Genomic DNA, 22,997 nt, shown 5'->3' with positions numbered 1-22,997 from the left:
AGGCATCCAGAGCTGCGCATAGTCTGGTTCTGTAAACAGTGTAATAGTGTGTTGGGAAGTTGGTCATAACTTAACTCCTACTTCCCTGATACATAAATATAATTGCAACCCCCACCAAGGTTTAATCTGAAAATTAGATCAGCTAATTGATCTCAGTAGACTGGTCGGGCAGCAATTTAAGGTCACACTTTTTGGGGAGGTCTAGTGAATTAAAGAAGTGGAGGAAAGAAGTTAAAATTTACCTTTCTAATAATGAATTGTAGTTTTGATTTGGTTTCATTGTAGATCCTATCAGGCCTAGTGCTAGTGGTTGACAGTTGTCCCAGGGCCCCTCACGCTGGCCCAACCCAGCTGTGCCACCCTACCACTCTCCTTGCCAGGCTCCCGGACAGCCATTTCAGTATTGAGCAGGCCGTGGTGCCACCTCTCTGTTCCCATCTGTGACAGCCAGCTGCCATTTAGCTTCTCCAAAGTGCAACACTGGGGGGAGCTGGAGGCCCATCAGTGGCACCGTACTGAGAGCCCCCTTAAGACTGGTCCTGGTCCTGGTATTAGATACTGGTAATATAAAGGTAGGGGACACAGGTGGCACTGTGGTCTAAACCACTGAGCCTAGGGCTTGCCGATCAGAAGGTCGGCGGTTCGAATCCCCACGACGGGGTGAGCTCCCGTTGCTCGGTCCCTGCTCCTTCCCACCTAGCAGTTCGAAAGCACGTCAAAGTGCAAGTAGATAAATAGGTACCACTCTGGTGGGAAGGTAAACAGCGTTTCCATGCACTGCTCTGGTTTCACCAGAAGCGGCTTAGTCATGCTGGTCACATGACCCGGAAAAACTGTGGACAAATGCTGCCTCCCTCAGCCTATAGAGCTAGATGAGCGCCACAACCCCAGTCGTTCGCAACTGGACCTAACAGTCAGGGGTACCTTTACCTTTTAATATACAGGTGGGTTGATAATTCTTTGCTTGCATGTTTGCTCATTAGGAGAGTCCATCAAGTAAGTTGTTTCCAAATGTTGCTGGTTTTTGCATAATATCTTCCAGTTGCAGAACTGGATTCCTAAGCACCGAGTTATTTATATGTAGACTGAAACACATTAAACAACTCATGTTGTCTTATGTGGATGCTCAGAACACCTGTCTGCACTGGTGCTTCAACCAAGTATCATGGTATATTATATAGTTATTAAGCACGTGTACAATTACAAAATGGGTGTTGCCACCACTGCTGCACATTTCTTAATGCCAAATCTTTTTTTATATATACTTCCTGCAGGCTGGTTCACACCTCCTAAAGAAGATGGTTAACATTGTGGACTTTTCATACACTTGGACCAGTGTCAGTAAAAGATTTTCCTTCCAACACAGATTCAACTATGAATGCCCCCATAACAGCCATACTGAAGATTCTAGCTCATTGATAACTAGTGGATAATCTATTGACTGACACATCCAGTATAAGCTACAGCTGTACAATTCTGCTCTTCTGTCAAGTATCTTCAACTGAACAGTTTTAAAACTTTATTGTCCCCATGAATTAAGCATACCAATCCCCACTCCATTTTAGAGTGTGAATCCTTCAAACTGGGCTCTTGGGGTTTACAAAAATACCAGTCATTAAGATCTCCCCCCTTTTGTATGCACTTATTTGTTTTTCCAAACTGCAGACAACTGCAATATATTTTATTTAAAGCCAACCAAGTTGAATAAAGTTAGTTTAATAATATGTTACAACGTTTTTAGGTCTCATTAAATCAGACTCCTCCCTCCTCCCCTTGGTCTATAACTGAGAGCATTCATAGCATTGCCAAATTTGATGATGATAGGAGAACTGCAATGTTAAATCATTAAAACTCTTCTTCTTCTTCTTTCATGGCTGTATTGAGGATATGAGCTGTTTCTGGGCAGAGATGCCCTTGAGGTCTCCTGCTGCTGCCAAGAGAACTTTGTGACTAGTCATATCCACTGGGGCATCGGTTTTTTGCTGGGCTACTTTGCTACTTGTTGGCTCTTGTCGGCTCCTTTGAAAGGAGGAGCCATAGATATAAAGCTTGAAGTTATTTAAAATACTAGAAACCTTCTTAGGCATTCGATTCTATTAACGGGTTGTTGCAATCATTTGTAGAGTAATGAACTTTAAAAAGCAATTGGCAGAAATCAAGAAGACACTCCTTTGAAAATGTTTTTTTAAACAAAAGCAACAGTAACAAGTCCCAGGGATCACTTGATTCAGAGTTTTTTTAAGAAGGTTGCTATAGTTGTGACCATGGTTTCATTGAAAAACTAATGGGGAACTGATCTTCCATTTAGGAAATGAATCTGGATCTGTAGCTGCTGTGGGTCGGGAACTGCTATAACATTGCCTTACCTTTTTTAAAAAAATCAGGTGTGATTTTTATTTTTTGGTAGCTGAAATTGACTAGACCTTTTTGTTCACAGGAAATAAGGGTATAAGCACTTTTTTGGGGGGAGGGGGGTCTCCAGAAATGTCTCTGCCCCTCAGCCCTCCTTCTTGACCTTGGAGAAAAAAATCCTAAATTTGTGGTTTTTTGTGCCCAGGCATTTGGTCACATAAGCTGTTTTTGTTTGGATTTTTTTAGCTTGGAGGATTGGATTAGAAGAATTTGGCCTGGTCAAAGACTGTTTCATGCAGTCTTTTAGGGAGTGGATGACTTCCAGCTTCCCTGCTTGTTTGATTGTACATATTATTCCAGTGAAATCCTGTTAGCAGCCATAAGGCAGAGGCCGAATTCTGTAAGCATTTCTGCAGCTCCTTTTCAAACCCAAGGCTAAAACTTTGAATACATTATTGAATTCTTTAGTATTCTAATGGACAAGCAGAATGACAGGTGCACACTTGGCTTGCTTTTTATCGTTTCTGAGTTTCATTTTTCATTGCAGAATTATTTAGCAGTGTACGGGAATCTGTAAACTTGCATCAAGTTTATGAATAAAGAACCTTTTTAAGAATTCTGTTTGTCACTTTATTTCTGGAAGGAGTCTGCTTTCAGTGACTGAGTGTGGTATCTTGCAGCTGATGTTTCGTAAACATGAGAAATGGCACACAGTACTAAAAAGGTGATCTACTATGCTGTACACTAATACAATAGTTCAAAAAGCATAATACCAATCTTTAGTAGTGGTGTTTAAGCCCATAGTGTGGTATTCAACCCATGAGTAGACCCACTGAAGTAAATAGATATGGCTAACATAGTTTCAATGGGCCTGCATAAAAGCTGCATGTTCACATTTGCAAACGAAGAAGCTAAGTAGTTGTCCTTTTTGTCACTGAATTAGAAACTAGAAAAAACCAAAAGCATGAATCGCAACTTGGCGAAAGTGAGAGAGCACTGTGATAATTTTAAATGACCTACTTCTCACTCAAAAGCTCTCATGAAGAGTTGGTTTTGTCTTTCAGTCTCACACATAACATTCTGTGATACAGATTCATATAGACATGACATTAGTGACTGAAGTAATTTTGAAGCTTTGTTGGCTGCTTTAAAGAAAATATTTGAAGTTGTTTGTCTGCAGTCTGAGACAATGAATGCAAAAGTAGAAACCAGAGAGCCCTGCAGGTTTGGGGGGGTCTTCAGTTTACTCAGGGTGGAGTCCCCTCAGTGCCCCACAAAACCTAAATTGCTTCGGCAGGGGGAAAGTTCCCTCCAGCCCCCGAGGGGAAAAAATCCTTGACAGCAGGAAACTGTGTACAGATTTATTATATGGGGCATTTTAGTTTAAAGAAAAGTTAAGTAAAGGGACATCATAGAGGTGTGTGAAATTATGTATGGCATGGAGAAAGTGTATGGAGTATCTTGCGATACTGAACCTGGAGCCCCAATGCAGCATAGCATCTGAGGATTCAGGACAAACACACAGTGCTATGCAATTTGTCCCTTCAAGAGGTAGTGATTCCCACCAGCTTTGATACATACACACACACACACACACACACCTCCACTGTCAAAGACAGTATGCCTTGAAATACTGGTTTCTGGGATTCATGGGGAGGTGAGTAGTGAGCCAGAATACTGGGCCAGTAGAGAGCAAAATGTTGGCCTTTTCTAGGTATTTTGAAAACTGCATTCTTGCTTAGTCGTCTTCTTAGTCTTCTCCAAGCTAAATATATCCAGTTCCTTCAGATATCCCTTATAGGAATTTTCTAGTCAACACACAGCTGCAACTACATCCCAGGGTGGTTATCGCATGATAACATTGGGGGGGGGGACCTTGAGCTTCTTGGAAGAAAAGTGGGATACAAGTGTAATGCATGAAGTCTCACTTGTGCACAATTTCCTCTACTTTGATTGAAATTGAAATACTTTATTGTCACTTGTACAACTTGTATACAGTGAGATTACACGAGCACAGGCAAAACATGAGGATAAAAAGTGCCTCTCAATAAATTCCCAGCAACTGATGTTTAGGGGCTTACTTCCAGTGATCCCTGTTATACCATGAAGCCATCATGACATGTAGTTGTTGGTGGTTGTATCCTTCACAAATTGTATAATCCCCTTTTAAAGCCATCTAATTTTGTACCCATAATGACATTTTGCAATTACAATGGTACCTCTGGTTACGAACTTAATTCGTTACGGAGGTCTGTTCTTAACCTGAAACCGTTCTTAACCTGAAGCACCACTTTAGCTAATGGGGCCTCCCGCTGCCACCGATGTGTGATTTCTATTCTCATCCTGGGGCAAAGTTCTCAACCTGAGGTACTACTTCCAGGTTAGCGGAGTTTGTAACCAGAAGTATTTGTAACCTGAGATACCACTGTACAAACTTCATAGCTCAACTATGGGCTGTGTGAAGGACTTCTGTTTGCCTTATCCAAAATCTCTTGCCTGCTACCTGAATGACCCTGGATTCCAGTGTCGTGTGAGAGGGGTTTTTTCTGAACTAAAATACACCCTCCATACTTTGTAACCTTTTCTTATAACTTTACCTTCATGGTCTTGGTACTCCTTTTCTAGGCCTACCATTTGGAGATCTACAACAAGAACTGTGCTCAGTATTCTAAGTGGGGCTAAAAATACTAGTTTCAAAGAATATGGGCAGCTGTATTAGTCTGCTACAGCAAAACAGAAGAATTTTGGACACCTTAAAAGCCTGGCATGTTTTATAAATCTCCATGTGGAGGTTTTCATGCATCTCATGAAATGAACTCTAGGAAAAGTTAGGCCATAAGAAAATGGGTTAATCTTGGAAGTGATGGCAAGAGGCCAGCAGAGCTATTGTGGCTTCCTGGAAGTGGTGGCGAGAGAGAGTGGTAGCTATGAATAGTGTTACCAGAAAAATCCGAGGGCTCCCTTGGACAAAATAAAGACACCAACCAGGATAACTTGGAGCAAAACAGCAGCCTGTAGGCTTGGCCTTTATTGAACTGTTGCAACAGGGTGTTCCCCTCACTTGCAGGAGAGAGGAAAGACCCAGAAAGATGGTGTGCAAGCCCTTATAAAAACTTTTGAAATTCCCATCCTCTAGGTCAAGCCCACCCCCAGAAAATATCATGCATACATTACAGAAAGGAGGGGTTGAGGGAGGAGTTGTGGTGGTAACCTGAGTGTCCTGTCACCTGGCTGGTTCCTCCTTTCCCCCTGCCCATGAGTCACTTCCAGGAGACAGTTTCCTGCCCCCAGAGGGAAGATCTGATCATTGTCCTTTGTTTCAGTCCACGCTGAATCCACTCCCATAGGCAAGTTCTTTGTGATCTTGATGGTCTTCTGTCTAGGACCATCAGGGTTGGCATAGCAACTGGGCAGGGCTCCTGTGGATGTGCTGGGATGGTGAAGGGATTATGGCTGGCCTGTATCAAACCTTCCCCGTTTTTTAGTCCTTCCTTCATGGAGTCAAATAAAAGTGGAACAGTGCAAATCCGATGTATGGTTGATTTTCTATGAACTTATAACAGAAGTGTGGCGTATGTAGTGTGTGAGTGTGTGAAGTTTGTACAAACTGAATGATTGGGGTGGGGGGTTCCTGCTACAATAGTTTCATGCTGGGATCACAACCCGGAATTTTAGAAAGACATCGTGATACTGGGAGTTTTATTTGAATAGAGTTTGCTAAGAAAAGCCCCGAGTCGGAGGGCTCGAGTTCGCATCGCGCCCTCCTGCCCTTCCCTGCTCATTTCCCCTCCAGTTGGCTCCTGCTCTTTCCTTCCCCTCACGGCTTCGGGAGAGACAGAAAAGGGCCAACCAGGCGCAGAACTCCCCTTCTCCCTGGTCCAGAGGGAGGCACGGAGGCTGCTTTCCTCCGCCTCACTCGTCTCTTGCATCGCGAGGCCAAAGAGCGGCGGTCCCGCCTCCGCCTCCGCCTCCTCTTGCTCGGCCTTTCCCGGCACGGAAGTCTCTCCGGCGCCAGAGACGGAGCAAGAGCGCCGAGGAGCCCCTGGGCCGCCGGAAGCGGCGCTCGCCCATTCCCTTCGGCTCCCTCTCTATGGTGCCGAGGCTGTCGCAGGTCTGATGACGCGCGCCGAGGTCGCTTCCTGTTCCGGCTCCCGCTGCGCTTCCGCTGGTTGCTCGGCTACCGGCGCGGCCTGGCGTTGCTATGGAGCCCGATCCGAAAGGGGGCTACGTGCTGAGCAACCTCGCCGAGGTGGTGGAGAGGATCCTGGGCTTCCTGCCGACGAAGGCGCTGCTGCGCGCGGCCTGGTGAGGGGGGGGCTTCGAGGGGCCGGCGGGGGACGGGCTCTCCCTCCCGGGGATGCGCTGCAGCGGGTGGACTGGATAAGCCTGGGGCCCCTTCCCCTGCGGGGCCCGTCCTCCGGCCCAGCGCCCTCTTCTCGCAGGGGCCCCGGGAAGCCCTCGCCCCCTCCAGGGGCTCCCGGAAGCAGCCCCGCCATTGGTAGCCCTCACACCCATGAATTCCTCTAATCCCCCCCCCCCGGGTTTGCTTTGCTGTAGGGCAGGAGCGTGACCTGGGGAAGCGGGGGGGAAAGCCTTTCTCCTAGACTGGAAATAGACGATTTGTCTCCAACTAAGTTCTATTTGTAGCAGGTTCTTGGATCAAAATTTGAAATGAGAGTCCATGGGCCTCCTCCGAGTATGACCAGCATTGGATACAACTCTCTTTTTATTTTATGTAATTGTTGTGTTTGCCATCTAGAGAACTTCTGTTGCAGGGAAGTAAGATAAATTAATTCATTCGTTTTCTAGCTGTGCTAGTATGCAGTAGCGAAATTATAATTGTTCTTTCCTTTTATTGCCAATTTTAAAAGACATTATATTATATCATACCATATTATAGTGAAAGCAGACCTTTTCGTGGTAGTGCAAAGCATTTTACAGTCTGGCCCAATGGAAGTGAAAGAGCAGGTGGTAGCTAGCTGTGTTTGCAAAGCATTTTGAGCATAAAATCACTTGCATCTGCTGAGACCTTGACTCCACGATTGCAACAGATGACTCTCGAGAGGTCTCCAGAGTACTGTCTAGTCCTGTTATGCTGAATTAGTTTCAGATAGTAAGGCTCAAGGATGTGGACAAGGTGCTTGGATCGGTCAGGGCATTGTGGACTCTTGGCTGGTAAAAACTAGCAGGGCGGATGCAGCTGGCTGGACCAGGGAAGTGGTTTGTGCCTCCTTGCAAGAGGGGCTGGTTCCTGCCTACTTGGGGGAGGCAGTGCTGAAACCACTCCTCAAGAAACCGTCCCTGGACTCAGAAAATCTAAGTCACTATCGGCCAGTTGCTGATCTCTCCTTGAGCAGGTGGTTGTGGACCTGATCCAGCCGATCTTGGAGGAAATTGATTTTCTAGATCTGTTTCAATCAGGGTTTAGGCCCAGTTTTGGCACAGAAATTGCTTTGGTTATCCTGAATGATGACCTCTGTCAGGAGAGGGGAAATGTATCCTTAACCTCTCCTTGGCCTCTCAGAGGCTTTCAGTACCATCAACCATGGTATCCTTCTGGAGCAGCTGTCCAAGTTAGGGGTGAGTGGCTCTGATTTGCTGTCGTTCTGGTCATACTTTGATGGTCATTTCCCCAGGGTTTGATTTTATCCCCCATGCTGTTCAACATCTGCATGAAAGGGCTGAGCAGAGTCATCCGGAGTTTGGAATATGTTGTCTGCAATATGCTGATGACACACAGCTCTGCTTCTCCTTTACACCTGGAGGTGTGGCAGTGGTTGTCCTGGACAATTTTTTAAAATAATAATATTTATTAAGTTTTCCATTTTAACAATCCAATAAAAACCACATTAATAACATTCCAAACTATAAAATAATCAAACGATCCAAATTTTATGCCAAATTATATGTCTTTGGTTGGCTTCCTATGCTCTGAGGTTCAGGGGGTGATGATGATCTCACATTTATGCTGCTTCTCTTACTTAGTCCAGGTAGTTCCAATAAAACAATCAGATGTTAATCCTTCATTTATTTTTAACAGCCTCTGAGTTCGTCTGGCAAGCGAGTTAAGCCAATATCGTATGTTTCTCTGTGGGTGTTTGTTTTTTATTTCTCTCTTTATATTCTTTGTACTCCAACAGTCTGTCCATGGCATTTCACTTTCGCTTTCTCGCACCTGTGATTTTCCACTGCGACACGTCCCAAGATGAAGGAAATCTGGCTTTCTGCCAATTGTACCAGGCATATGTCCAAACTTCTTTGTTTTATGTCATTCCAAGACAAATAAGTCTGTACTTTAGCTAGAAACCAATTTCCATCTTCTATTCTTAACAATCCGTTGAAGGTAATTGCAAATTCATAAATCATTTCCACACAGTTAATAATTAGACCAAAATTATAACAATAAGAAAATACTCTCCAGTCCCGTTTGTGTACATAAGCAATCCGGCAGTCAGTCCTTCCAGGAAGATTTGCCAAGTAAGATAGCAAATACAAAGTATATCAAAAAGAAATAATGGAGGCTCACCCCCTCCTTCCGTTCTGACATACCAATCCCGTAGTGATGGTAATCCTTCCACTCAAATCCTTTGGCACCCCAGTGGCTGAATCAGTTAGCAGTGTAATTTACCTCCCCTCGCTCAGAGCATGTCCGTTAATTTCATCTTTAAAACAGATGGCTCTGTCCAAATTTCATCTTTAAAAACAGGTGTTTGTTCTCATGGCGGCAGCTTTGGAGAGTTGCCAAAAGTACGCATGGTGATTTCCACCCAGTGCCCCCTCATTCCTTCCAGATTGGGAGCAAGTGTTGGGCAATCTGCGGGTGAAGCTGCCCTCCCAAGCCCTGGGGGGGTTGGAAGGATGATTACTCTCATCTCATCCTCAAAATCTTCTGTGTGAGACGGCTCTGATGGAATGGGCAGCCGGTCATCATAGCAGCCAAGCAGGAAGTGGTTGTCCTGGACTATTGTCTGGGATGTATGAGAGCCGACAAACTGAAGCGCAAGCCAGATAAGACTGAGGCACTATTAGTTCCCTAGACTGGAAGGGTGAGCGCTTCCCTGCATGTGTTGGCGATATACTTCCTCTGAAGGATGTGGGGATACTTCTGAATCCATTGTTGTTGCTTGAGACTCGGGTAGCCTTGGTAGCTTTGGCTGATGGCCCAGCTGCACTCCTATCTGCACAGGGATAGCCTATTGCAGGCATGGCCAAACTTGGCCCTCCAGCTGTTTTGGGACTACAGCTCCCATCATCCCTAGCTAATAGGACCGGTGGTCAGGGATGATGGGAATTGTAGTCCCAAAACAGCTAGAGGACCAAGTTTGGCCATGCCTGACCTATAGTCTGTTGTCTATGCTCCAATGTGCCTGTAGGTTAGTTTACTGAACCTTTGGGGCTGCCTCTGAAGATGATGCAGAATGCAGTGGCCAGGCTGCTCACTGGGGCAAGATGGTTGGAGCATATTACACCAATCCTGGCTTGACTGCAGTGGCTGCCAATTAGTCTCCAGGCCCAATTCAAAGTGCTGGTTTTGATCTACAGTACAAAGCCTTAAATGGCTCGGGACTGCAATACCTTGGGGACTGCCTCTCCCCTTATGAACCAACCCAGACCCTGCAATCATCATCTGAGCCCCTCCTTGGTGTGCTTCCTCCACAAGAGGTCCGGAGGTTGGCAGCATGAAAACGGGCCTTTTCCGTGGTGACTCCCCATTTGTGCAGTGCTCTCCCCAGGGAGGTTCACCTGACACCTTCGTTCCATATCTTTAGGCACCAGGCAAAAACATTCCTCTACATCCAGGCCTTTGGCTAAACAATCTATGGCCTTTAAAACTGGGTGGGTGGTTATTTCATTGTTGTAATATGTATATTTGTGTTTTTATATTGTGAGCTTCCTGTGATCCTCAGACAAAGGGTCGTATAGAACTTTAATCATAATATAAGTTTATTTGCAATGTAAGTTACTGTCTGCTTTCACTTTGGGAAAGGGAAACATAATTGGCTGAGCTTGGCATAACTTAGGTATGTTGCCATTACTTGTCCCTTGCTTTTATACTTCACTCATCAGGGCAAGTATGTGATGGGGAATGGAATTAAAAATGGAGTTGTTTCTGTCTCATATATCTCTTGAGTTCTTGGAAGATGCTCTGTATAGCACCTGGTCCCTCCTGGGGAAGAGAGGTGGACAAATGTTGCCCTTGTCCTGGAAACTTTGCTTGCCAATGCCTGTCCCTATTCAGTGCAGCTGGTGCGGGGAGTGGAATCGCAAGACTCCTCTGAATGCTGCTTTTCAAACAGAGCCGATGGCTGACATAAGAGATGCTTTGGCCCTTCGCTTGTTTTCTAGGCAGTGACAGGTGAAGCTTGATCAAATTCCAAGACAGATGCTGAACTTCTCTCTTAGAAATTCAGGTGTGACTAGGAGGAAAAGGAATGTCAGATTGCCAGTGGACTTGGTAACTGGGGCTACGTAATATTTTAGCAGTTTTCCATGTGAACTGCATGAAGCCATAGACTCCTGTGAAGGAACCTGTTAAAAAAATTCTGAGATTGAGACAGATGGGCTTTCAAAGTGGTTCATTTTTAGAAGATGCAAGAAGTGTTTGCTACCACTGAAGGTGCATGATAGACATTTCCAGATAAGGAGTCAGCTGCTCTTGCAGGGCATGTACAGAGCTGGTAGTGGCTGAAACAGTGAGCTGCAGTGGGGAAGCTCAACCACCAACATAAGGAGTCTTTATTAGCTCCCTCCGCCCCCACCTGCCTTCTGGGGGGAAATGCTGCCCTCACTTATTGGGCTATTGCAAGGGTGACATATTCCTTGAATCCTCCAAATCGCTATCTTCCTGTCTGTAGTGATGCTGATTCTGGGTTGTTGTTTTAGTGTGTGCCGGTTGTGGAGAGAGTGTTCCCGCAGAATCCTGAGAACCCAGCAGAGTGTTGCCTGGGTCTCCACAGTGGAACCAGGGCCATCAAGCAGTCATGCTCTGGTTCAGGTGTTAGCAGAGGAGCTTGAGGTAAGTGAATGGAACATCTTTGGACAGTTATATACTTGGATCTTTATATATATACTATATATCTTCGATCCTTGGTTGAGATTCCTGCATTTGCAGGGGGTTGGACTAGATGACCCTTGAGGTCCCTTCCAACTCTACGATTCTATGATTCACAATTGGTAATCTCACAAGTACTGTTCCTCTGCTCCTCTTGATGTATAACCTCCTAAAATCCAATTGGTGCTTCCCTGTTGATTCTGTAGCATTGCTGTGTATTTTGCTTTAGGTGTGACAGTGCTTATCATACTTGTAACCTATTGCAACTTGCCACTTGGTTGATTGTCAGATTTGGAGAAGCTGAGTTCTTAAATGCTTGTCCTGTCCTATAGTATCAGCTGGTCTTTAGGTTTAAGGAGGTGTTTGATACTGACATGGGGTTCTCAGCTCAAATTCTGTGCACATATACCTTTGAGTAAGCCAGTTGAATACACTGGAACATGCTTCTGAGCAACCATGCATTTATCTGTATGTGATATAGTGTTTTCCTGAATGTATCTATTCAGAAGTAAGTCCAGCTAAGCTCAGTGGGAGTTGCAATAGGCAAGTGTCCTTAGGATTACAGTCCTAAACTATAAGGGTTTACAGTGGAACCTTGGTTCTTGAATGCCTTGGTACTAGAACATTTCGGCTCCAGAACGCCAAAAACCTGGAAGTAAGTGTTCTGATTTTTGAACGTTTTTTGGAAGCCGACCGTCTGGCTGTTGGCTTGTTTCCGGGGAGCTGCGCCAGTCGGAAGCGGAGCCTTGGTTTGCGAATGTTTTGGAAGTCGAATGGACTTCTGGAACAAATTACATTCGAGAACCAAGGTACCACTGTATAGTCTTTTATGTATGCAATATTTTAATAGAAAAAAATACGTTGACCTAGATTACTATACAGAGTGGTAGAACATAAAACATAGAGAACTTAAAACTGCTTCGTATTCAGACTGTATCCAGAACTGCTTCTTGACATTAGATAGTCACTCTAACAATAATGTTTTAGATGAGTGTTGAAAACTTTGGCTCTGAAGAATCATATTTTGTAAAGTATGTGTGTAAATGATGGTGTAAATACATATAGTAAGAGACACACTTTCAGACTCTTCTGGGCCAGCACAGTACATTTTGCTGCCTGCGGCAGAGCAGGTAATGGTGCAATGCCCCACCCCCCTCATTTTCAATACATGCAGTACTCAAAGTATGTGACGTTATTTGGCACCTGAGGCATAAAATCTCTCAAGCACTTCTCTTTCCCCTCTCCTTTCAGCAGTAAAAAAGCACAATAATAAATTAAATACTAACTATTTCACAGTACTCCAAATCAGCTGCTTGAGGTAGCCAAGTCACTTCACCTAATGCTAGGGCTGGCCCTGGAGCTCTCAAAAAGTAAAATGATTCTTTGTGCTCGAAACCAAGCATGTTTTGTATTGGGATGTCTATAACTTTAAAAAGAGACAAGATATATGTTAGGGGGTTTAAATAGTCCCCCCCCCATTTCCTGCTATGCTTTTTCTTCCTTTGAAAGAGAAGTTCCTGTTCATTCACCTCTCCAGTTTCTGTTTTCTTATACTCAGCTTTTACTTTACAGAAGGTTCAGGTGCTGCCCCAGACAGTATTGTATATAGCAGATGCAGAGACTTTCAGTGAACACGAAGAGTGTCCAAGCCACAGGCAGAAGAAAGGTGAGCATCTATGTTGGGTTTCCTTCTGCCTTGAAGAAGCTTTGCTCCGCATCCTTTCTGATTTTATACATTTATACATGGAAGCACTTGTGTGAGGGATCTAGTTTTATCCAGTGGATGAAGTACTATGTTTAAATTCCGGAGGAATTTAAATAGTAAATAGCATTGAATAGCCTTGGCAGCCAGCCAGAAGGTTTAGTCTCCACCAATGCTGTGGGAAGAGGTAAAGTCTGAGCTCCAAGACCCAGGATCATTGTAGCAACAAGTCCTGGCCCTGATCAGTGGAGGTGGGGTACAGTTTGACACTGATAGAGATCAAGCTGCGGAGAGGCTTGAAAAACAAGACACATTGGTGCTTTTCAAGCCTCTTGCTGGCCCAGCAGAAAGTGAGGCTCCTTGTTCTCTTTTCCTCGCTCAGGAGCAGAGCAGAGAAGCCTCCAAGGTCACAGGAAGGCTTTGAAAGTAGCAAGTTATTTCCCTGCTTTCTTCAGACATTTGTAGAGACATGATTAGACTGGATGGCATGAGACCTCCCTGTTTTGGCCACTTAGAATTCTGGCCCTATCAGAAGCCTGAACCAACACCTTAATGTTCACACTCCCAGAAAAAATGTGGACAGATTGCCAAGTGGTTAAACATATCTGGGGAGTACCCATGCATGCTAAAGCAGCTAATTAAAAATATCATGGAGACCTGGCAGTTTTTTCCAGCTGTACTGCTGATTCAATGTGAACTTGTGCAAATTGTTTTTTCTTGTAGCACGAAGAAGAAATAGCAAAGAAACAGCCACTGCCTTAGAAAAACTATTGCCCAGACGATGCCAAGTCCTTGGTCTAGTGACACCTGGAGTTGTAGGTAAGAAACAGCAGTAATGCGTTCAGCTGTCTGCACCTTGCCCAATGTTAGCACACTTGCAAATCACTCCTTCCACTGGCCCAAAATACAATGGTGTTCTGCAAAAGTAAATGAGGGAGGGGCAAATTCCGACCCTTCACAAAGTAAGGAACAGTTCACACTAATTGATGGGCCCCATGAGTGCATGCCCCCCCAGCTGCATTTATACCAAGCCAGACCATTGGTCCACAGGTTGCCACAGACGGCAACCATTTTGCCCACATTCAGGTGACGTGTGACCACCGATCTGCAGGTCTTTTTGGACCTGGAAGAGGGTGGAATGGAGTAAGGTGGGCTTATGTGTGCTCTGCTGCCGTGCGTGGGGGCCAGGTACACAACCCCTGCACAAATTGGGGGTTGCCTGTACTGTCTACATTGGCTGGCCTTCTATCCAGTTTCAGGCATGAATGTTTCGCAGCCTGGCTGAGATATGTCCGGGAACAAGCCTCTTTATACTCAAAGCATCTGCTCTTGCCCAGAGGTGTGACACACACCCCCACTTCCCTTCTGCTCATAGGTTTGCCTGGGAAATGAGCCTAGGAACTCTCATACCCCAAATCATTCCTAGTTGTCTGAAATCCTGTTTAACCAGAGAGTAAACCTGGGATCTTCTGCCTACTAGGAATGTGCTCTTAACAACTGCACTGTGGGCCTCTTGCCTGTGGATTTTAAAGTCACATGTGTGGGTTTTTTAAAAACTTCCTGCAGGATGTGTCAGATTAGTAAGAGCCTTCTTGGTTTAGCTGACAGTGCTTTGGGGTCATATTGCTTTGAAAATGGGACCATTAAAAAAAAGAATTCTTGTGGAACTACATGACATGGGGATGGGGAAGCAGCAGCCGACAGATGTCAAGATTCACCTGCTTTTGAACTCTCCTCCTTAGTTACTCCAATGGGCTCTCGCAGCAATCGGCCTCTGGAAGTTGAAGATGGTGAAGCTGGCTTTGCAATATTGTTCCCCAAGATTGATGGGGTGAAGATTCAAACCTTCCACTTTTGTAAAGACTTGAAGACCAGGGTCTTTGATGAAAGCCAATTTGCTGAAGCAGGTACCTAATGACTAAAACACTGTAGTAGTAAAATATTAAAGCTTAGCAGCCAAATTTGCAATTTAAGCTATTGACTGAGTATGGATTCAGGAGAGAACTATGAGGGTGATAAATGTTTTTAAGTGTGCACTGAAAGAGAATATTAGATATACACCTAAGTGCATATAGTGTGAATGCAACAAAAAGTGTTTGGATGTGTGTGTGCCATGCAAGTATCTTTGGAGAGCTAGAATTGGGGCCACTGTATGCATTATGCAGCCACAGAGACAAGCACCATGAGCAAAAGGTGAATGAACTGACTTTATATTAGACAAAGGCAAGGAAGATTGTGACTGCAATGCATACACATCATTTTCAAATATTTAAAAGCCTCTTGGAAATGAGTGAAGGGGCAGGTCCTTTCTGTACTGCCAACTGATAGAAGAAGAGGCATAATAGTTTTATGCTTAAGGGAGGGGGATTCTGGCAAAACTCCAGGGAGAACACTTTTTAAAGGTGAAGGTCAGCAGCGAAATAAACCGCCTTCCTCCTTCAGTCTTTCTAAAGGAAACAGGCACTTGCCAAGGGTGTTTTAGATATAAAGTATCCAGGATTGGGGAAATAGGCTTGGATTGAATTATGCAGTGGATGCTTTCTCCACGGTCTCATTCTAGGTTATTTTGGTGACCTTCCCTGTGTCCTATGCAAGCCTTAGAAGTGTCTGATTACCCTTATATAAATGTTTTGTAACCAGTTCTCGAGAAGAAGCAAATTTGCATTGTTTCCCAAGCCTCTTTTCCCCATGGTATTTTTCTCATGGGAGGTTTTGAAATATTCTGTGTTGTCCTGATTATCCTGGAAAAGGATATTCTTTAACTCCTCAGGAATAATAGCATGGAGATGTTTTGTTAAAAATGTTCTCCACAGTCCTCATCTTCCCCACCAGCCACAGTAAAAAAGGGGGGAAAAGAGGAAGAATCTTTCCTCCAGTGGACATGCAGTTTAACCTAAAGCATCTAATAGATCTGTTGTCCAAGTTGGAGCATCTCCCTTGTGAAGAGTAACAAGTCCAACTTGTTTTTATAGGCCTTTTTAACTTTGGGGAACGTAACTTAGATATGCTGGGTGTGTTGTTTACCTGACCTCAAAGGAAGTTGGTTACTTCCTGCACTATGGGGCTGGTGCATTCTGACACGTAAAACGCTAGCTACTGGTTAAAATCACCATGTGCAGAGCAAAACAAAACACAACATACAATTAGGGGCTGCACGAAACCTTCAGGATTATATGCTGAAGAGGAGGTCATAAACAGCTAGAGGGCCTTAATGATAACAACAAATCTTTATAGAGCCTCTGCCTTTATGATATGCATTCTGCTCTTTGAGCCTTTAGGGAGAAGTAGCCCAGAAAACAAAACTGATGCAGTTCATCCAGTCCAGATGCAAGACTGTCTTGCCTGTTGTTGTTCCTGCCAAAAGACATTACAGAGGTTAATCCTTTCCCCCTTCTCTTTCTGTAACCAGGCCTGAAGAATAATCCCGATCTCAGAGTGGTTCTTTTGTTTGGGTACAACACATGGAAGTCAGGAGGAACCCGGTTTCTACACCAAATAGTCAATCGCTTGAATGAAAAAAGCATCATCTTGGCTGGCGGACATGTGGAGAGCTTTACATCTCTAACTTCTGAGAAGTGGGTATCTTTGGAAGAGTGGGAGATCTCTCTGCCCTCAGGTGTCCACTAGAACCCTGTATTGCCTAATGATCTCTTGTGTACCAGATAGTTAATTTAGTTTCCACCCATTTCTGAAAACCTCAGCTTCTGTTTATTTAAAAACAAGTTTCTGACTCTCAAGGTCTGCTGAAATCTCTTGAGGCTAGAGGTGGCGATGATTGCTTAATAAAAGCCATGATGAATCAGAACAAAGGTCTAACATCCTGTGTATCACATAGTGGTCAGATGATATGAGAGACCTTCTGGCAGACATGAAAGCAGTATCTCTCTTCTGTTATCTCCTCTGCAACTAGCATTCAGTGGCATATAGCCACCAAACCTAGAAGTTCCATTATCCCATGTGCTTTGTTTGATCTGTTCTCATTCTCCTGTCAATTTCATTGGGTTAGAAGAGGGAATAAAACTGCTATCTAATTTTTCCCTTAGAACTTTGTGATCTCCCTAACAGCCACATCTGTCTTAAATAATAATTGGTTTGGTATGTAACAGGGCACAATGGATTCATTGTTTTTCATTGTCTTGGAAAATAGATTATCTGGGTATTGGATCGTGGTTATTGGAGTCGGATCACTACCTTTTGAAGGCATAGAAAACATCACTGGTTCTAACATTTCAAGGAACTCCTTAGATTCCTGAATCCTCTGTTGAATTAATAGCTGTACTTAACATAGAACTGAAGCAGCTGAGCCTGGAAGAAACGTGGCTAGATTACAGATTTCTCTTTATTTTTGCTAAAACACTGATTGCGGCATTTATTTATAAAAGCTATGTCATGGCCGTTGCAAATGAAACCTTTTTTTGAGGCTGGTAACTGTATCTGCTTTGATATTTGAAGCTTGGAAGGCACAGCTCCAAACACAGCAGATCGTTTTTGCTGCTAGCCCATGCATGATCGTGCTTGGGAGTGTGCGGGAGATCAGCTGTGTGTTGGATTCGTTCTTTTCTGTTTGGTGAAAATTATTCAGGAGAGGGTGCTAAACAACATGTGGTTGTTTGGCTGCTAATCAGAAGTGCATCCTGGACCTAGCTTTCCTGATTGGTTACTAATCAGTCCAGCCTTCCCTGAAGAATGTTGCTGAGCTGAACAGGGGCCCCCAGTGCAGGTGCTGTGAGCTTCCTAGATGAGCTTGCTGTGTTTTTTTGGCTTGCATTTGAAATATTGGCAATCTTAATTTGTGCATGACATATCAAGCCATGTACATTCTCTCCCTTTCCCAATGAATCCATGGCAAATGCATGGGCTTTGAAAGTCTGATAGTGTAGGGATGAATATAAACAGTGATGTGCTACTTCTGTACACAGATGTAGCAGCTTACATTCCAGTGGTGTTCTAGCAGTTGTCAGAATGAAGTGTCCCTCTCAAATCAGTCTGTATTATTATATGGTGTTTACTCAGTGTACAGTACAACTGGAACAGGCATCATGTCAGGTGAATTATGGTCAAATTACATCTTCGTAGCAAATTAACCAAAGGGAGGCAGAACTTTCACCACTTACCTCTTACAGTCCATTTGAAGTCTAGTCTGAGGATACAGTACTTTTTAATTCAAGGTCTGGGGGAATCTTGCAGGATAGCTGATGCCTTAATGTTAACTTGCAGTTGGTATAATGAAGTAATTTACTCGTATTATTTATTTGGGTTGGCAGCCAGTAGGTTCGCAGTATTCCTGGCATGCCTCCCACACAAAATGACATTCTATAAATCAGCACAGAACAAAATCTTCACTAGTTTACAGCAGGTGTGGTGATGGTGATGATGATCATGATGATAATCTGGCTGGGTTTCCCCAGCCACTCTGAGCTGCTCCCAACAGAATATTAAAAACATAAAATGTCAAACATTAAAAACTTCCTTAAACAGGGCTGCCTTCAGATATCTTCTGAAAGTCAGATACTGTAGTTGTTTATTTCCTTGACATCTGATGGGAGGGTGTTCCACAGGGCAGGCGCCACTACCAAGAAGGCCCTCTGCCTGGCTCCCTGTAACCTCACTTCTTGCAGGGAGGGAACCACCAGAAGGCCCTCGGAGCTGGACCTCAGTGTCTGGGCAGAACGATGGGGATGGAGACGTTTCTTCTGGTATACTGGGCCGAAGTTCTGAACCTCTTCAGAACTTTATAAGTTTATACAGCGCGGGCTAGATAACCATTGTGCTGCTTTTCTAAAGCATTTTGCAAGTTCTTTAGTTTGGTAAGGAGAATTTTCATCTTTTGGACAGCAGCCATTGGTTGAACTGCACTCTGTCCATTTAAAGGTTAATAATGTAGCTTTTCAGCAAAGGGTGTTTAGCTACCTGTTACAGCACCTGTGATTTCTTTCCCCTTGAAAAATAGTAGTCTTTCAGGAGCAAATATCTTTCGTTTGTCAACATTTTAGCTTGGCTAGCTCCCATTTGGAGCTTGTAGGTCAACATCCTCAAAAGATAAGCTATCTGTTGATCTAGTTGCTAGCAAGTATAGAAGGAAGCCCTACATGGGTTATGAATCTGTCTGAGCTGATTTTAAGATACCAGTTGCTAGCATGTTGGGAAAGGTACAGATTCCATTCTTCCAAACTTATGGACCGCCTCTCCAAGACCCTGGGATCATCATCTGAGGTCCTTCGTTGTGTGCCACTCCCACAGGAGATCTGAAGGGTGGCATTGCAAGAATGGTGGCCATTTCTACGGTGGCTCCTGCTTGTGGGATGCTCTCCCAAGGGAGGCTCACCTGTCACCAGGCAAAACCTTCCTCTTATATGAGGCCCTTGGCTAGTTAAACAAGCTATGGCCTTTTAAACGGGGGGGGAGGGGCTGGTAAAGGGTTTTTGTGTATTTATATTGTAAATTCCTAGCAATGTCTTCCAAATAGTAAAGTCAAGCACACAAATTATGGATCCCTCAGTAACAGACTTAGATTCACCGGGGGAGGGGGGGTATATAGATATATTTAGCCAGGAAGGCATTCAGTAAAGAAAAGCTACAACACTGTTGTGTTATGTATTATAAGTATTTTTATGTTATACTACAATTATATTCCCAATAGAAGCACACATAAACAAGCAGAATAACAAAGTAGGTCCTGTTGGAAAACAATTTGCTTGTTTGGGAAGTTAAAATTTTCTGGATTCATAAATGTTCACAGCCTTCAAACAAGACTTTGGGGACGTGGGCAGGAACATGTCGAGAGAAACAGTGGAGTGCCTAGTATTTATGTATAATAATAATATTCACATTGTTTTTCTTGTTTTGTATTGTATAGAGTCTTGATGATGCTGTTCCATTCTGACACACACACCCCCTTTGTAATATGATGTTTTGTTTCTCTTCTCTTTCAGTAACACTCAGGCTGCTGATTCTTGTGGTGTTGTTGGCTTGGCTTTCAGTGGACCGCAGATCCAGAGTGCGACTGTTCTGTTAGATCAGGATGTAATTGATGAGAGGACAGCAGAAGCAGCAGTGCAGCGCCTCAAAGCCACAAACATTCCTGAACACAATAGCCTTGGTTTTATGTTTGCATGTGTTGGCAGGGGATATCAACATTATAAAACCAAACAGAATCTTGAGGCTGATGCTTTTAGGAAGTTCTTTCCTAATATCCCCCTCTTTGGCTTTTTTGGACATGGGGAGATAGGATGTGATCGAATTGTGACCGGGAATTTTATACTCCGAGAGTATAATGACACAAAGGATGACTTGCTCCATGGTTACACCACTGTAATGACCATTATCCATCTGGGTTCAGCCAAAGCAAATCAAGCGTAAACCTTTAGTTGTAAATGTGCACCAGAGAAACGATGCTGTTTTAATTCCAGCAATGTAAAAACAAAACAAAATCTGAAACACTGTACACACTTCCAACAGAAGTGGATCCTGAAACAATTGTAATCACTGTACCATTGACTTAGGGTGTCTAGGTGGCATAATATTAAATTAAATTTGATGAGGAAGAAAGGGTTTTTTAAATTTTCAGATTTGTCAGATCTCTGGTAAAGGGTTCTAGTCAACTAACTTTTTGCTGATAGTAGACCCACTGAAATCTATCTAAATGATGGCTACTAACTTCATTGGATGTAATCTGACTAAATGTTAGTTGAATACAACCCAAAGAATTTATTTATTTCTAAATTTGCAAATTATTTAGGTCAGAGTTAAGTGAACTCATATCTTTAGAAGTAACATAATTAGCATTTCTGCATGCAGTTTATGGACCAGATTTTGACACAACAATCAAGTTAAGCATTAAACGAACTTTCAGTTATGTTTTTAAAAAACGCTGTTGCTATGCCTCTGTTTTACAGCAACATTACATTACAATTTTCTACTGTGACAGCAACACCACTTTGCAGAAGGCTGGGCCATCACATATGAATAACAGGACAATTCTCGAGCTAGAAAAAGTGGTTAGGAAGACCCTTCAAACCAATCCACCCAGTCTTAGTGGTGTGTTGGAAATGAAACCTTATGCTGCCCTTGCCTTGTTTGCAACACTACCTCTCAAGCTGCTTTTGGCAGGAGGTTAAGCTGTTGTTGGACACATGATCACATAAATCACTTTGCTGTGTGGCAAATCCTCGTGAGTGGATGTGTTTGAAATGTAAGACAATGCTCTTTATATAAAGATACCCACAAAGAGATGGAAATGAATAAATGGGGTTGATAAGGCACTAACGACAGTTTTCCATATCCTTACTGTTGGATTTACAAAACTAATTCCACTTCTTACAGATGACATGCTTCCTTGGAACAGTATGAAAGGAATATCTCGGTGTGGGGGAGAAGGTGAAGCAAAAACATGAAAGCAAGAGCCCGCAATCTTTACTGGAAGTGTTCAGCTAGCTCTGATTCACTGAGCTACTCAGGAGTGCCAGTGTCACCGTAAGATAAACAGCATATTTGGGGAACCCTCTGCGTGGGCTTCCTATCTCTGGGTCATTTCTGCAGGACCCTTTCCCATCAACTATAGGCTATGAAAACTGTTGCAATCTTGCTCATTTGCACCCAAAATAGCAAATGAGCTTGTGGTCCTCTTAAAGACTAACAGGGTTATTGTGGCAAAAATTCTTGTAGGTCAGAACCTACTACAATATAGGTTCAAAAATCAGGTGTGATCTTGGAGACATTTGGATGCTGCATACAACCTGTTACCTTTTGTATTTCACAATCATCCATATATATATATATATATATATATATATATATATATATATATATTAAAATGCATATTATGCCAGCCAATAACATGTAGCCCATAAAATTTATGTCACAATGAATCAGTATTCAAGGTGGTATTAGCCACTCCGCTTTTGAAGTCACAAGAAGCTAATTCACTTAACCTCAATAGCTTCCTTTAATTTGTTGCTTTTAATTAGAGAGATAAGGCTCTCTTCAGCTCAACACTGTCCTTTCTGCATTTGAAAGCTCAACTCCCACATTTAAAAACAACAATATTATTTTTAAAAGTTTGCCAAACAATAAGAAATGTGATATAACTGTACTGTCTCTAGCCTTTTTAAAATCTTAATCTTTAAGGCTAGGGGAAAAGTATATAAGAAATATTCTCTTAAGTTGTAGAAGAAGAAGCACATTTCTTTTACCAGGATGGAAAACATATTATTTAGCTCTCTTTAACGAGCAAATCTGGATCTCTAGATTATTCTTTTTCCTCTGGAAAAGCTGTGTGCATAACATTTTGACAGGTACAGCTTTTACTGGCATGCAGATGGTACTGGTGAGAGAAGTGTTGGTGAATTCCTTCTGGGTTACACAACTAATAAAAGTCTTAAGTAACCTGCTAGAAATAAAAGCAGATGTCAACCATTGGTAACCTTTTCATCTGCCATCTGTGAAACCCCTCAACTTCCATCAGCCTCAGTCTTAGCAAATGGTTAGGGATGATGGGGCTTGTAGTTTATATCTTTGTTTGCGGAGCAAGATGGCAACAACAAAGCAGCGGCAGTGAGGAAACCTCCCTAAAAATGCCATCTATTTAAGTTAACTATCTGAATTGTGGACAACCAGCAGGATAAAATTAGAGGGACAGTTTATATTCATACTTAGATATACCTGTAGTGAAGGCTCCTCTGACCTTAGCTGTTGAAAGGTAATTGCAGACCAAACATACCCCAGCTGCTTATGCTGATAAAAGTTCAGGAGGGATTAATTTAACAGTGTGATGTCATCAAGCAAGATGGCTGCCTAACTCTCTTACTCTTAACACCCTGTGCACTATCAAACCTCCCATTTAAGCTGAAAACCTTAAAAATTGACTCTGTGAAACAAGATCTCTACAGATTA

At 43.3% G+C, this 22,997-nt stretch overlaps 2 protein-coding genes across 6 annotated transcripts in view; both read left to right on the top strand.

Annotated features, from left to right (window-relative positions):
• The window catches only part of UBE2Q2 (ubiquitin conjugating enzyme E2 Q2), a 49,599-nt gene extending 46,631 nt beyond the window's left edge, over nucleotides 1-2,968 (top strand). For all 5 annotated transcript variants that reach the window (XM_081207866.1, XM_081207863.1, XM_081207862.1 and 2 more), the window contains one exon: nucleotides 1,275-2,968. In XM_081207866.1, the coding sequence (XP_081063992.1) occupies nucleotides 1,275-1,306 (32 nt within the window). In that variant the 3' untranslated portion in view covers nucleotides 1,307-2,968. The remainder of the gene's footprint in view (nucleotides 1-1,274) is intronic.
• A 3,532-nt stretch (nucleotides 2,969-6,500) lies between these two features.
• FBXO22 (F-box protein 22) lies at nucleotides 6,501-21,367 on the top strand. The gene is made up of 7 exons (XM_081209410.1): nucleotides 6,501-6,657; nucleotides 11,236-11,368; nucleotides 12,977-13,070; nucleotides 13,830-13,925; nucleotides 14,849-15,013; nucleotides 16,516-16,681; nucleotides 20,039-21,367. The coding sequence occupies exons 1-7, from the start codon at nucleotides 6,554-6,556 to the stop codon at nucleotides 20,463-20,465; spliced, it is 1,185 nt and encodes a 394-aa protein (XP_081065536.1). The 5' UTR covers nucleotides 6,501-6,553; the 3' UTR covers nucleotides 20,466-21,367.
• The last annotated feature ends 1,630 nt before the right edge of the window (nucleotides 21,368-22,997 follow it).

Source organism: Podarcis bocagei (genome assembly GCF_964188305.1).
Source record: "Podarcis bocagei genome assembly, chromosome: 9".
NCBI classification, from domain to species: Eukaryota; Metazoa; Chordata; class Lepidosauria; order Squamata; family Lacertidae; genus Podarcis; species Podarcis bocagei.
Note: the sequence above shows the minus strand (reverse complement) of the source record. Positions and strands in the feature narration are given on the sequence as shown.